This window comes from Gymnodraco acuticeps, unplaced genomic scaffold, assembly GCF_902827175.1.
Source record: "Gymnodraco acuticeps unplaced genomic scaffold, fGymAcu1.1, whole genome shotgun sequence".
NCBI lineage: Eukaryota > Metazoa > Chordata > Actinopteri > Perciformes > Bathydraconidae > Gymnodraco > Gymnodraco acuticeps.
In genome coordinates, this window is record NW_022990481.1 from 1 (window position 1) to 16,149 (window position 16,149).

Here is a 16,149-nt window from a genome sequence, read left to right on the forward strand (position 1 = left end):
TTATCTGATTGGGTGGTTGTCTGATTGGTTGGTTATCTGATTGGTTGGTTATCAGATTATTGGTTGGATATCTGATTGGTTGGTTATCTGATTGATTAATTGGTTAAATAACTGGTCTGTTACCTGATTGGTGGGTTAGTTATCTGATTGGTTAATGATCTGACTGGTTGGTTACCTGGTATTGAAGGAGGGCTGCACCTCGTGGGGGTTCCTGCGGTCGGACCAGAAGAAGAGCAGCCGGTCGAACAGCGGCTCGATGTCGGCCACGAAGGACATCCCCTCCGGAAAGATCCTGAGGATGCCTCCGTGCTCCTGATCAATAACGAAAGAAGAGATCAGAAACACAACGTGGACTGATTCGAAAACATTAGTCATTCAAATATTTTGCATTATTTTAGTTTGTTATTATAGTTTTGGTCAGAGGTCAAGACAGGACTCTGTAATGAGCGGAGGTCCCTGAACGCACCTTGGCGCTCCAGTCCTTGTTGAGGTAGTAGATGCAGGTGATGCAGCGGCCGTCAGAGTTCGGGTTATCAACGTGTTTCACGTAACCTGCCTGCCCCGTTTCCAGGGTAACAGCAGCAACCATCGCCTGGAGAAAAACACACAGAAAACACATTTGATCAGACTTCAGTATTTGACCTGGAACAATATGCAGTTTATTTACATACAGTAGAGTATTTCAGTATGAGACTACAGAATCAGATACTAATACTAAGGAAGCTCAGCGCACAGTTCAACCAGGAAGACCGTCTTTCCTCATTCATTTACTACGTCTATGTTACTACTCTCTCTCCTCTCAATAAGTGATCGGGGTGCCGTCACTTCCCCAGCTTAACCAATCACTTCCTCTATTCTCACAAGCCTATCATAGCGCTCCGCTAACCCTTTTAAATCTGCTCTCCCCCTCTGACAGCTGTCATTTCAGGTGACTCGACGCAACCCCCTCCACCCCTTTTCAGCTCCTGTCCCTCTGAATCCAAGGGTCAAGCTAAGCCCCTCCCCTTCAGACCGACCCCAACTATCCATTCACCACCACCAGGGTCAAGCTAAGCCCCTCCCCTTCAGACCGACCCCAACTATCCATTCACCACCACCAGGGTCAAGCTAAGCCCCTCCCCTTCAGACCGACCCCAACTATCCATTCACCACCACCAGGGTCAAGCTAAGCCACTCCCCTTCAGACCGACCCCAACTATCCATTCACCACCACCAGGGTCAAGCTAAGCCCTCCCCTTCAGACCGACCCCAACTATCCATTCACCACCACCAGGGTCAAGCTAAGCCCCTCCCCTTCAGACCGACCCAACTATCCATTCACCACCACCAGGGTCAAGCTAAGCCCTCCCCTTCAGACCGACCCCAACTATCCATTCACCACCACCAGGGTCAAGCTAAGCCCTCCCCTTCAGACCGACCCCAACTATCCATTCACCACCACCAGGGTCAAGCTAAGCCCTCCCCTTCACCGACCCAACTATCCATTCACCAGCACCAGGGTCAAGCTACGCCCCTCCCCTTCATACCGACCCCAGCTATCCATTCACCAGCACCAGGGTCAAGCTAAGCCACTCCCCTTCAGACCGACCCCAGCTATCCATTCACTAGCACCAGGGTCAAGCTAAGCCACTCCCCTTCAGACCGACCCCAACCATCCATTCACCAGCACCAGGGTCAAGCTAAGCCCCTCCCCTTCAGACCGACCCCAACTATCCATTCACCACCACCAGGGTCAATGCTTAAGCCCCTCCCCTTCAGACCGACCCAACTATCCATGCACCACCACCAGGGTCCTAGACCCCGGGGGGGTTTCATCAGATCGGTTCTCCCCTCCTGAATGATACTCCCGCACAACGGGGCCTAATCGCCAAAAACTCCATTACATTCATTTGTGTATTCCTGGCAATACATATGTATTCTTACATCAACACCGGCTCTGCTGATTGAAATAATAGATTACATTTCTATAGCCTTTCAAGTATAATGTGTGTGTGTGTGTGTTGTGTGTGTTGTGTGTGTGTGTGTGTGTGTGTGTGTGTGTGTGTGTGTGTGTGTGTGTGTGTGTGTGTGTGTGTGTGTGTGTGTGTTGGTTATCTGCAAATATGTATCACGTTCATCAGGTTGTGTGCATACGGCGACAGTTGCACGTACACAAACTGTTCAAAGCATGCATGTTCTTCACGTGTGTGTGTGTGTGTGTGGGTGTGTGTGTGTGTGTGTGTGTGGGTGTGTGTGTGTGTGTGTGTGGGTGTGTGTGTGTGTATGTATGTATGAGAGCATGTTTGTTTGAAGGAAACCGCTGATCAGCTTCCACTCCCTGTTCGGGACTAAAGGTCGCAGCGCTGCAGGGTCAAGCTAAGCCCCTCCCCTTTTATGGCGTGTAGTATGGAGGGGAATTCCTGACAATTTTGTATTTGTTTGTGCTTCCTCTGTTTCTCAAGGGTTGGTCAGTGTATATGTTGGTCAATATTTTTGATACAAGTCAGAGTATAGGATGTCATTAAACACTCACAGTATTTATGGCAAAAAAGTCTTAATATTGTAAGTATTTTGCAAAAAGTCAAGCACAACATGTCGCAAAAAAAGGTCATTTTCTTTTATGGGAAAAGAGTCCTTGTAAAGTTTGTCGTACAACATTTGAAAAGAAAAGTCACAAAAAAGTCATTATACAATCTGGCAAACAATCTAAGTGTACTAAACACGTAATGAAATACATGTAAAAAAGTCAACAAAGTATATCGGAAAAAGTCAATAACTGTCTTAATATGTAATGTTGCAAAAGTCGTTCTACAATATGGCAAAAAGAATATCATACTATGTCGTCAAAAAGTCGGGAAATACATTTTTAAAAAGTCAATAAAAAGTCGTTAAAACGTCGTGAAAAAAGTCCTGAAACAGTTTTTGTATTGTAATTCGAAAGAATGTAGAGAGTAAGTCAAAGTACAGTATGTCGGAAACAAGATGTAGACAAAGTGTGTGTACGGATCTCCTTGAGCACCTTTCTGATTCACCAGCATCACCTGCTATCAACGACCTCTTCAAAACGATCCTCACCTCTGAAGGTCTCACATCATGTCCTCTTCCCTTTCCGTACAATAACCACACGCAATATGTTACCCTCATCCAACACACAGGTCCCTGAACGCATCACCACCTTTAGTTACCTCCCTGACGTCAGCGTTTCCCACCTGATGTCTGGCTTTTGCACGAAACTTTGAATGCAACCTCCTAACAGCTGTTTTCGTGCATGTGAGCGAGTCCAGAGCTGCACGTAGCGTCAATGACGACAAACCCTCAACGCTGATAAAGAGAGTCTGACGTGCTCCAGAAAAAACCACACTGCCACTGAAGCATGGAAACACACACACCATCATCTTCATCATCATCATCATCATCATGGTGCAACAGATGGAATGATACAGCGTGGAGAAAAAAAATCTAAACAAAATGCCTCCGAGATGTTTTGAATTCTACTTTATCTCATCTTCCGAGTAAAGAGGAGGAGGGTGTGTGTGTGTGTGTGTGTGTGTGTGTGTGTGTGTGTGTGTGTGTGTGTGTGTGTGTGTGGCCTAGCATTACTATACTTGTGGGGACCTAGATCTGTTTACACAGTCACGTGTGGGGACAAATTGGAGGTCCCCATGAGGGGTATCATTAATTTTAGGGTGAAGATTTGGTTAGGTTTAGGTTAAGGGTTAGGGTAAGGGTAAGGGTAAGGTTAAGGGTTAGGCATGTGTTGGTTATGGTTAAGGTTAGGATAAGTCTCCAGGAAATGCATGTAAGTCAATGTAATGTCCCTGAAGTGATGTATACATGGTGTGTGTGTGTGTGTGTGTGTGTGTGTGTGTGTGTGTGTGTGTGTGTGTGTGTGTGTGTGTGTGTGTAATGACAGAGCTATGTGTGGAGCATGAGGGAAACTCTCACTGTCATTGTCATCAACACACACACACACACACACACACACACACACACACACACACACACACACACACAATGTTGTCGTCTTGATAATGGATTGTGTGCATATTTCTTATATTAGTTGTATATACTGTATACAGTTATACATGTGCTTGTTTCAACAACCTCATTGATGTATGATCCATTAAACACAAAAGAACATTCCTTGAGTGTAAATAGCTTTTTCTAGCCGTTCCGTTGTGTGACGCTGACCAAAGAGAACTTGAGGAATAGAAGTGTGAAATAAAAGGAATCGTAAAAGGGCAAAACAGTATGCTTTCTTTCTTTTCTGTTTGAAATGACCATAACACATTGTTTCGGTACGTTGAGTTGAGAAGTAAAATGACAAACTGATGATGTGCTGGGCTTTATTACTTGTTATATTAGTCATATTTGTTTTGTTGTTCACTGTAGAGGATACAACTGCCTCTCCTGCAGATCTTTGCAATGTTTATTCTCCTGAAGCGTCTCCAGATAACTGTGTGTGTGTGTGTGTGTGTGTGTGTGTGTGTGTGTGTGTGTGTGTGTGTGTGTGTGTGTGTGTGTGTGTGTGTGTGTATTGCTATTGTACCTGGGATGACCTGTTTTCTTAAGAAGTTATATCTGATATCACACACACACACACACACTCGTCGTACACTGCTGCAATTGAAGACTGGCGGATATGCTGGGTGTGTGTGTGTGTAGGAAGTAAGGATACAGTAAATCAGTGTGTGTGTGTGTGTAGGAAGTAAGGATACAGTAAATCAGTGTGTGTGTGTGTGTGTGTGTGTGTGTACGTGTGAGTGTGTGAGGTGTGAATAATTGAATAAGTGGCGGAGTGTGTACGTGAGGATCTCCACCGCTCCATCTGCAGCTGGAGGAAGTGATCAGAGATAAACAGTAGAACAATGTTTATTTAAACAGATTCAATTCATTTAATCTTTTTATTTCACATTTATACTTTAACTTCTGTTTACAAAAAAAAATTTGTATCTGATGCTGGACATTTTATTTTGACTTATTATTGTTTATTAACATAAAAATGTCTTTATTTATTAAATATTTTATTGGATATTTACTTCACTTGCTTATATAATACTTAAACTTTTTTACATTCATTTAAATATCTTGCTAGCTGCATGTCAACGTTGTAGATGTTTGTGGTTGTGTTTGGTACTTCAATATACAGAAACTAATTAAGTCATTTTAGCCGTCTACATATTATACAAATATATGTTTATAGACAGGATGTTGCATATTTGAAAAAGCATTAATTGATTACATTTGTTTTACTTTACTTTTCATTTAGCTGACACACTTCTATCCCAAGTAAGCTAAATAAATATGCGAGCGAGTGAGATAAAGCGCGCGCACTGGTTACTTGTATTGTTGTTGTTAGCATCTGGTGCTAGCTAGCTGCGCTAACGGATATAAGGAGCTTTTTCAACAACAAGGTGGAGGAGAGTCCTCTCCTGTCAGACTGAGAGACTGATAACCTCAGCTCAGGTGAGGTAAAGGACTCTGAGTGTTTAGATAGTTAACTTAGTCTAAGTTATCTCAGTGGGTCTCAAACGGTTTGGTCACCATTTATGTAAACACATATTTCCATTTGAGAGGGGAGTGATTAGTAAAATATGCATGAATAATAATAAAAAAACGTTAACTAGGTGAAAAAATGTAAGATAAACTTTTAAAACTTGTTGAGAGCTAAAACTAGTCTTTGCTGCTGCCTCAAAGAGGAGCAGGGGGGAGAGGGGGGAGACAGGTGAGGCTGGTTCAGGAGCACAGACACACTCACAACTATAAATGAACCAAAAACAAATAAATAAACAAGTTTCAATGTTTTTTCATATTGGATATGGGATGTTATTGGTTATGGCCATGATCTCATGATTTTATGATTATTTAAATGTATACAGTTCTGTTTCATATGGGTGTAGTCTCTCTCTTTATTGCCCCCTCAAAGTGCACCAGATTGATGCATTAAGTCCAACATTTAAAAAAAAAAAATCTTACCGGGGAGCATGCCCCCGGACCCCCCTAGAGGATTTGAGGTCCACCCCCACTTAAAATATGTTCACATAGGTTCCTAAATAGATTTGCACATTTTTAAAAATAGTAACCCATGTCCATATGTTTATTTTTGGGTAGTAGATTTAGAGGGCTATCACTACGGGCAGCAACGCTGTAAAAATGGACAAATAAATCCAGCAAAATGGCACAAAAAACTGGTAGTGGCCAGGCTGGGTGTATAATTCCCGGCCTGACTTATTGTCCCAGTCCGGCCCTGTGCACAAGTGATCCAAGAAGCGTGTGCAATCTGCCAGCATGCATATGGGGACAGAAAGGACCCCAAGTCCACAGAGGAAGGGCTTTCGTGTGCAGTCTGTGTCCAGTGGTTCCATGGAAGCTGTGCAGAGGATAACGGGGTTCTGGATGATGATGGCTCCTTGAAATGCAAGGACTGCTTGTTTCCAGACATGTAATGTTGGAAGCAATTGTTTTAGGCAGGTTCATGTTTGTGTGTGTTGTGTTGCCTTCAAATATAGGCTACCTGTTAAAGGTGTATGTGTTCCCTGTGAAATACATTGTAATGATTTTAGATTTAATAACATTTAACTTTTGTAATTAACAGCAGCATGTTGTAAGCAATTGTTTTACGCAGGTTTAGGTTTTATGTGTTGCCTCAATGTTTGATATGTTGCCTTCAAATACACCTGCAGTTGTATGTGTTCCCTGTGAAATACAATTCAATGATTTTTGAAAACTATTAGAATCTATTGTTGTTTGATTCTCACAACAACAACAAAAAGTTAACATCCACACCTATAAGCCTAAATGTTGTAACAACAATAACATTATAAATAGTAAAAGAGCTGAACATGGTATTGCACATTTCGCTCAGAGTTACTGACCTGAGATGTTTTATTACAATAATAAATAAATAAATGTATTAATTAAGGTGACTGAGGCTTTTCAACATTTCAGTGTCCCACATTTTGCACAGAACTGTCCCACATTAGGAAAAGCAGATTGTCTGAGACAACTTGGCACTAAGAGTACTGATATGTCTACCATTTATTTTATGAGTGTAATATCTGCATTTTCTCTTTTGGTTTGATTAGGACACATCCTGGGTATTTCAGAATGGTACTGGATGTTGATTTAATGTATTGGCTTCATATCGCATATTTCCCGAAGTCTGAAATGCAAAAAAAAATGTCCCACATTAGGGCAATTCACCCTACTCCACAAGCACCCCCCCCCCCCCCCCCCCCCCCCCCCCCCCCCCCCGTCGACTTTCCTGAAGTACTCCCCCGTTGATAGAAATCAACACGTAATGAATTAAGACCCCACGGTTTGATGATTGATAGGTACTCTCTTTCATTTTGACACACAGAAATGTTTTACAATAAACATGTTAAATGGATATATCCGCCTTCTTTCCATTCCCACAACAATATAAATAAATGGCATATTTTGGACATAGTTCGAATGGAGATTAATCATGATTAATTCATTTTTAAGCTGTGATTAATCTGATTAAAAATTGTAATCGTTTGACAGCCCTAATTGTTTTACTTGTACTTGACAGCAGGTGATACCTTACACTGCACTGAACTTTAATTTGTGCATTATTCTCTATTATTTGATGCCTGTTTTTTTTCTATTTCAGCTTGACTGTGTTACATCTGACCTGTAGTGACTGTGTTACATCTGACCTGTAGTGACTGTGTTACATCTGACCTGTCTGTATTACATCTGACCTGTAGTGACGTTACATCTGACCTGTAGTGACTGTGTTACATCTGACCTGTCTGTATTACATCTGACCTGTAGTGACTGTGTTACATCTGACCTGTAGTGACTGTGTTACATCTGACCTGTAGTGACTGTATTACATCTGACCTGTCTGTATTACATCTGACCTGGTATGACTGGTAGTAAGCTATTTTATAGTATTGCTACCATTTTAACAACATCTCCTGATGTCCAGTATTAGATAGATAGATAGTTACTTTATTGATCCCAAATGTCGAAGTTCTTGTCTTACAGGAGCATCAGTGTGTGTTTAGGCATTCAAATATGTCTCCCCCTCCCTCTCACCTTGGACCTCTCGCGGATCTTCTTGCTCTCCAGCCGGCTCGCGCACACAGAGATCATCTTATCGATCATGTTGAGCAGGAAGTTGATCGCCTCGCAGCCGCGCTCCGCCCCGCTCACCCAGGCGATCTTATCCCCGCGGATACTGCTCCGGTGCACCCCGGGAACAGAGCCTACCAGCAGGCCGTCCTGCAGCACCCCGGCCCGGTGCATATCGATCACCTGCTGGAGCACCGCCCCCCCGGCCACTTCCCCCAGGACCCCGTCCAAATAACAGAAACCAAAGTCCTGCAGCGCCGGGACGACCTGCTCCAGAGCCAAGCGCTCCAGATCTGCGTCAGAAACGTGCTCAATGAAAGGCATTTTGCATCAAAAATATAAAATAAAGTCAGATTCTGGGAAAGTGTTACTGTCAAAAATTATATTTCACAGCAGAATAACTTTGATTTTATGTGAAACGTGTCACAGAAAGAGTATTAAAAGGTCAGAGAGGGAGTTTGAGATGTTTCATTGGCAGCAGAGACCTACATTAAAAGAGATGAGAGATCACTGACTGTTTCAGAGAGCCCGCGAGCTCTTATGGAGGAGGCGACACTGTCAACGACAGGTGTCGCCTCCTGTACTACTTCCGGTGGTCGATTTCAAAATAAACGCAGTAATGCTTTGGATCCAAAGTCTAATCCTGTCCTCATTATGTTGTATTCTTTATCTACTCATTTAGCCAAATACCATGTTTTCTTCTTGTTTTATATATAATAAATAGCTTTGCAAGAAGTGTGGTGACCAGGGACGTGCACAGGTACGGGCTAATGTTGCCCGGGCAACGGCCCTTTTGCCATTTTTGCCTGACCTGCCCCTCTGGAGAGAGCAAGAGGTTTTTTTTTCTTCTATTGTGGCCGAATCAACATGATAAGCCCACAATTAGTAATGTAGCGTCTCGCTGCGGGAAACACACCTTGTCCGCGCTGTCTGCCCCCAGTCACGTGACTTTGTTTACAATCTGACAGCTGGAAGCAAAGGAAAGCCCTCCGAGTCCAACCTCATATATGGTGATCACACCAAACGCCTGCTCTGGCTCCTGCCCGTTAGAGTATAGGGGACAAACCTGGGGACTTTACTTCCTCTTGACACCGTCGGTTACTTACACAAAAACCACCTAAATATACTTGTTATTGTGCTTCTGTCTTTCTGTGTCTTTTACTCTGCTCCGTGAACTCCCTCACCCTCGCTCTCTTCTCTTGATCGCCCTCTCACGGAGAACACTTCACTGTCCCGCTATATTGTAGGATTTCTGCCATGTCTCCACTTTAGCTTGACCATCTCTGTTATTAAGTTATGGAATTCTAAATAAATAAGTAATTAGATACCTATACCGTTACTACGCTCATAAAGAATGATACGAATAATGCGTATTGAACTGGTTTAATTAATTAGTGAGTTTATTTAAGGTAATTATAGAATGTTATCAGTAGCCTATGTCTGCACAGCAGTAACAACGGTAAAACTACATTAAAACAGAATTGTCCCCATTGTTTCTTTAATAGTTACTAACATTAGATATTTTAATGAGATAAGGACCGCAACAAAAAATGTGCCTGAATAATGAATTTAGCAGTTGGACATAAAAGTCAACTGACTTGCAATGGCAGTGTTGTGTTTTTATTTTATGAGTTTATGTTAGAATTTTCAAAAGGTCTTGTGTTTTTTTTCGGGGGGGAGGCCCTTTTTCCAGTTTAGAGCAATAGCCCCTCCAAATGTCTGTCCCTGGTGGTGACACAATACTAGGGTGTGGGGGAAACTTCTGTAGCAATTGGAGTCAGGACTCAGAGAGACACGAGGAGAGCTGGAGCTCTGATGGAGTCAGGACTCAGAGAGACACGAGGAGAGCTGGAGCTCTGATGGAGTCAGGACTCAGAGAGACGAGGAGAGCTGGAGCTCTGATGGAGTCAGGACTCAGAGAGACACGAGGAGAGCTGGAGCTTTGATGGAGTCAGGACTCAGAGAGACACGAGGAGAGCTGGAGCTCTGATGGAGTCAGGACTCAGAGAGACACGAGGAGAGCTGGAGCTCTGATGGAGTCAGGACTCAGAGACACGAGGAGAGCTGGAGCTCTGATGGAGTCAGGACTCAGAGAGACACGAGGAGAGCTGGAGCTCTGATGGAGTCAGGACTCAGAGAGACACGAGGAGAGCTGGAGCTCTGATGGAGTCAGGACTCAGAGAGACACGAGGAGAGCTGGAGCTCTGATGGAGTCAGGACTCAGAGAGACGAGGAGAGCTGGAGCTCTGATGGAGTCAGGACTCAGAGAGACACGAGGAGAGCTGGAGCTTTGATGGAGTCAGGACTCAGAGAGACACGAGGAGAGCTGGAGCTCTGATGGAGTCAGGACTCAGAGAGACACAAGGAGAGCTGGAGCTTTGATGGAGTCAGGACTCAGAGAGACACGAGGAGAGCTGGAGCTCTGATGGAGTCAGGACTCAGAGAGACACGAGGAGAGCTGGAGCTCTGATGGAGTCAGGACTCAGAGAGACACGAGGAGAGCTGGAGCTTTGATGGAGTCAGGACTCAGAGAGACACGAGGAGAGCTGGAGCTCTGATGGAGTCAGGACTCAGAGAGACACGAGGAGAGCTGGAGCTCTGATGGAGTCAGGACTCAGAGAGACACAAGGAGAGCTGGAGCTTTGATGGAGTCAGGACTCAGAGAGACACGAGGAGAGCTGGAGCTTTGATGGAGTCAGGACTCAGAGAGACACGAGGAGAGCTGGAGCTCTGATGGAGTCAGGACTCAGAGACACGAGGAGAGCTGGAGCTCTGATGGAGTCAGGACTCAGAGAGACACGAGGAGAGCTGGAGCTCTGATGGAGTCAGGACTCAGAGAGACGAGGAGAGCTGGAGCTTTGATGGAGTCAGGACTCAGAGAGACACGAGGAGAGCTGGAGCTCTGATGGAGTCAGGACTCAGAGAGACACGAGGAGAGCTGGAGCTCTGATGGAGTCAGGACTCAGAGAGACACAAGGAGAGCTGGAGCTTTGATGGAGTCAGGACTCAGAGAGACACGAGGAGAGCTGGAGCTTTGATGGAGTCAGGACTCAGAGAGACACGAGGAGAGCTGGAGCTCTGATGGAGTCAGGACTCAGAGAGACACGAGGAGAGCTGGAGCTCTGATGGAGTCAGGACTCAGAGAGACGAGGAGAGCTGGAGCTCTGATGGAGTCAGAACTCAGAGAGACACGAGGAGAGCTGGAGCTCTGATGGAGTCAGGACTCAGAGAGACACAAGGAGAGCTGGAGCTCTGATGGAGTCAGGACTCAGAGAGACACGAGGAGAGCTGGAGCTCTGATGGAGTCAGGACTCAGAGAGACACAAGGAGAGCTGGAGCTCTGATGGAGTCAGGACTCAGAGAGACGAGGAGAGCTGGAGCTCTGATGGAGTCAGGACTCAGAGACACGAGGAGAGCTGGAGCTCTGATGGAGTCAGGACTCAGAGAGACACGAGGAGAGCTGGAGCTCTGATGGAGTCAGGACTCAGAGAGACACGAGGAGAGCTGGAGCTCTGATGGAGTCAGGACTCAGAGAGACACGAGGAGAGCTGGAGCTCTGATGAAGTCATGACTCAGAGAGACGAGGAGAGCTGGAGCTCTGATGGAGTCAGGACTCAGAGAGACACGAGGAGAGCTGGAGCTCTGATGGAGTCAGGACTCAGAGAGACACGAGGAGAGCTGGAGCTCTGATGGAGTCAGGACTCAGAGAGACGAGGAGAGCTGGAGCTCTGATGGAGTCAGGACTCAGAGAGACGAGGAGAGCTGGAGCTCTGATGGAGTCAGGACTCAGAGAGACACGAGGAGAGCTGGAGCTCTGATGAAGTCAGGACTCAGAGAGACGAGGAGAGCTGGAGCTTTGATGGAGTCAGGACTCAGAGAGACACGAGGAGAGCTGGAGCTCTGATGGAGTCAGGACTCAGAGAGACACGAGGAGAGCTGGAGCTCTGATGGAGTCAGGACTCAGAGAGACATGAGGAGAGCTGGAGCTTTGATGGAGTCAGGACTCAGAGAGACACGAGGAGAGCTGGAGCTCTGATGAAGTCAGGACTCAGAGAGACACAAGGAGAGCTGGAGCTCTGATGGAGTCAGGACTCAGAGAGACACGAGGAGAGCTGGAGCTCTGATGGAGTCAGGACTCAGAGAGACACGAGGAGAGTTGGAGCTCTGATGGAGTCAGGACTCAGAGAGACACGAGGAGAGCTGGAGCTCTGATGGAGTCAGGACTCAGAGAGACACGAGGAGAGCTGGAGCTCTGATGAAGTCAGGACTCAGAGAGACACGAGGAGAGCTGGAGCTCTGATGGAGTCAGGACTCAGAGAGACACGAGGAGAGCTGGAGCTCTGATGGAGTCAGGACTCAGAGAGACACAAGGAGAGCTGGAGCTCTGATGGAGTCAGGACTCAGAGACACGAGGAGAGCTGGAGCTCTGATGGAGTCAGGACTCAGAGACACGAGGAGAGCTGGAGCTCTGATGGAGTCAGGACTCAGAGAGACACGAGGAGAGCTGGAGCTCTGATGGCAAACACTCACGGTTTATTTGGAGCTTCGGCCGGAGAATTCACAAGACATGTCACGGGCCACGAGTTGACCACACGGTTGAGATGCCACATCAGTTCTGAAGAGCCCTCCTGTAGCTCCAGGGTTTAACTCAGAGTGTAATAATCAACACTCTTCAATAGATAGACTTAACAGCTGAGGACACTGAATCACGTTTGTTGTCGCTTATGGCTCGGGGTCATCTACGCCCCGAGAAGGATGTGTTCCAGGTGTCCCACAACAACAACTATCTCTGACTGAGAGCTGCCCGGTCACAAACTGGTAACAACAACAACAACTTGCTATGGCAGCCCCTCCTTAAGGGAGATAGCGGCTGATCAGGGGTTAGGGCAGCTGCGTCAGAGGGCGAAGGTAAACATGTATACAGAATGATTCCCTGACAAAGGGAATATGTTTAAGTATGTTATTAAGTGCTATGGTCAAATAAGCTAAGGACAGAAAATGTATCTACAGGTAAGAGTTATTCAGGAAATACATTTATCAATCATGAAAACTCAACATTTCCTTTAGCTTCCCTGTTTTAAATCACTTTAAGCTGGATATATTTTTGTTTTAATTAGACATTTTGTATACAGAATTGGACATATTTGGGCTTTGATTTGAATTGTTTTGATGCGGGAAAAACATGCAATTGGAAGATGTCCTAATTTATCAAATTGCTGCATTCCTGCAAAACATCCGTACAGCTGTTTCATTTAAGAAAATGATATGATGTGCACATTTTTAGCAACACTTTTACTATTGTACACTATTTTACTCTTTCCATCTATGCATCTTGACTGTTACACTGATGTATTTTACATATTTATCTTATGTTCATTGTTGTGCAAATTATGATTGCTCTGAGAATGTCTCTCTATGTTGTGTCTTTAAAGCATGGGCGAATCCAGCTTTCATTTTGAAGGCCTACTTTTGAACTTCCGGTTGCATTCTTGCAGTTTTACAGAGAGGGAGTGCGATGAGGGAGAAAAGGGAGACGTGCTGGATGTAATGTTTACTATGGACCTTTCTCATTTCTCTAATTCCCCCCCTCGACGAGGGGAAATTAGTGAATTGAGAAAGGGCTATGAGAAGGAGGAGGGGGACTCCTTACTCTGTTACACTCCAACACGTTGTCATTATAACCTTTACTATTTAATGATATATTGTTAATGATCATGTCAAACATTTTAACGTAAATTCTGGGGAAATAAGGTGCACAATTCTCAAAATAATAACACAGAAACAGAAACAGAATGTCAATAAGCTTAACATATATGTTATGTATCAATCAGTCCAACAAACTCGTGTTTTATATTGATTCATTGTAAATAAAGTAAATAAATAACCTCCACTCTGCTACGTGGTCACTCATCCAGGCCACGTGCCCGCCCACTGGGCGTGCCCGCCGCCATTGAGGACAGCACGAGCAGCATGTAGCCCTCGTGCTGCAGCTGCCTCCCTCCTGTCGCGAGGAGGTAAACAGAGGACGTGATGTTCCCTCTATGGATGTTCACCACGTGCAGGGAAACACTGAACAGCTGCACGGGTTACTACTCCAGCAACATGTGGTGAAGTCAAATCCATGTATTCTGTTACATTTACTAATTAGGTGTAAAACAATTGAATCAGTCACTTAATCCAAGTAACACAGAATAAAGGTGACCTGATTGCTTTCAGTTACTTCTGGATTACCTCAATATCAAATGCAAAGCAAATAAATACACGAGAAAATACATATCAATAAGATGCTTATTTTACTTAAGTGTATTATGCAAGACAACATAGCAGTTAGAAAAGAACAATGTATTAAAGACATACAGTACGTCTCTGTGTCCTCCTTTTACAACACACAGAATATGCTCTTTTTAGTTGACAACAATATAGTATTTTTTAACATACCTCATGTCAAAAAGAAGACAATCATTGCATGTAAAGGCAACATGACTCCTGTTTGAATGACAGAATGAGCCAATGGTGTAGATTACAAAGTATGTACCTGTAAGTGAACACAGTTAACTTTTGTTCTATCCAAAGTCTGCTCATATGACTTATATTTATAGATATTCTTGATGCTAAAATTAAGAGTGACGCAATGAGTCATAACACCCTGAAAATAGTTGGTTCCCTCGTCCTTAAAGGTGGGGTATGGTGATTCACTTCAGAAACACTTGTTATATTCCATGGAATCCCGATAGCAATGAATACATGAAATGCTTTGACAATAAATATATACCAAAATATCATCTCTGGAAGCCGTGGCGCTGTAAAAAGCACGACCAATCATCTGCCTCGGCCCGGCTAAAGTAACTGGATGGCCTACCTGCCTGTCAGCCTTCCATCTGTGCACAAACTCATCTCGTGCCCTCATTGGTTCGTGTGTGTTGGAGGAGGGGCTCTGTGAGGAAGTCTGAAGGAAGGGGCAGATTTTCTCCGGTTGTGTATTTTCAGCTTCTAGCGCACTCGAGCTGGTTTCTCCATTCTTACCTACCCTACCTTTAATTCAACTATTTTTAAAATGTGTTTTTGTGGTAAGATGCCTGAAATAAGGTCTGTGGTTAACACAAGCTAAAGAGATTTTCACCTTTTGTTGTACAACATAAAATACGTCGGTAAATACCCCACTGGTGAATTAAAAAACAGATGTTGCTAACAAGTGTCTAAATGAGACGACTAAACGTCATCAGGCCGAACGTTAGCCTCCTTTAGCTTAGCGGTGGTGACGTGAAGTCATGTGACCGTGCTGTAGTTCCTTTATAGCCCAACATTAGCCACCTTTAGCTTAGCGGTGGTGACGTGAAGTTATGTGACCGTGCTGTAGTTCCTTTATAGCCCAACATTAGCCTCCTTTAGCTTAGCGGTGGTGACGTGAAGTCATGTGACCGTGCTGTAGTTCCTTTATACCCCAACATTGGCTTTTTACCAAGTGAAGTTTAGATTGACCTTTATATAGATGTGACCATTTACTACTTTTCTGTGAATTGTATGGTAGATGCAGCTCTACTCCAATACTATCTTCAGTTATTACTGTAAATTATTGTCAGCTGGTGTATCAGTCTTATCAGTATTATTGTCAGTAGCTTTCTGCAGCAGAGACACTTTCTGACCCCGCCTGTTGTGTTCAAGAACATCTGTAGGAGAAACAACCCTTTATCTGATTACATAATTAGATTAGATTACTTTATTGTCATTACAAAAATGCAAGCACATGTGTGTAACGAAATTAAGGAGGGTCTAACCAGAGTGCAAAACAGTCAGTTATATACAAAATTATCAGTAGTACAAAATAAATTATATGAAAATAAAGGTAAATAGATGGGAAATACACAGATAATATTAAATACAGTGAATTATACTTAATAAGGGGAGTTTATGGGTTATTAAAAGATCAAACGTGTCACATCGCGCCCTGGAAACGGCAAGGGTGTACGTGAGGATCCACATGAGGTAATCCCCCTCCGATGAATTCCGATCTTCTGTAAACTGGTTTCAGTGTAAACAAATCTCAAAATAGCCGTGACAAAGAGAGCT

General features: G+C 44.3%; 1 protein-coding gene across 1 annotated transcript; it reads right to left on the minus strand.

Moving 5' to 3' along the window:
- Positions 1-171: 171 nt before the first annotated feature.
- LOC117552667 (egl nine homolog 3-like) lies at positions 172-8,601 on the minus strand. The gene is made up of 3 exons (XM_034226243.1): positions 8,047-8,601; positions 467-592; positions 172-312 (listed from the first exon to the last, which is right to left on the minus strand). Exons 1-3 carry the CDS (start codon positions 8,404-8,406, stop codon positions 172-174), a joined length of 627 nt encoding a protein of 208 aa, XP_034082134.1. The 5' UTR covers positions 8,407-8,601.
- Positions 8,602-16,149: the final 7,548 nt, after the last annotated feature.

Bases quoted from the DNA above. Each gene is read 5' to 3' on its own strand.
- LOC117552667 (XM_034226243.1), bottom strand. From the start codon at position 8,406: ATGCCTTTCATTGAGCACGTTTCTGACGCAGATCTGGAGCGCTTGGCT. The intron at 593-8,046 runs GTGAGAGGGAGG...GTTTTTCTCCAG, and splicing joins AGATCCGCGAGAGGTCCAAG to GCGATGGTTGCTGCTGTTAC. The intron at 313-466 runs GTGCGTTCAGGG...GTTATTGATCAG, and splicing joins ACAAGGACTGGAGCGCCAAG to GAGCACGGAGGCATCCTCAG.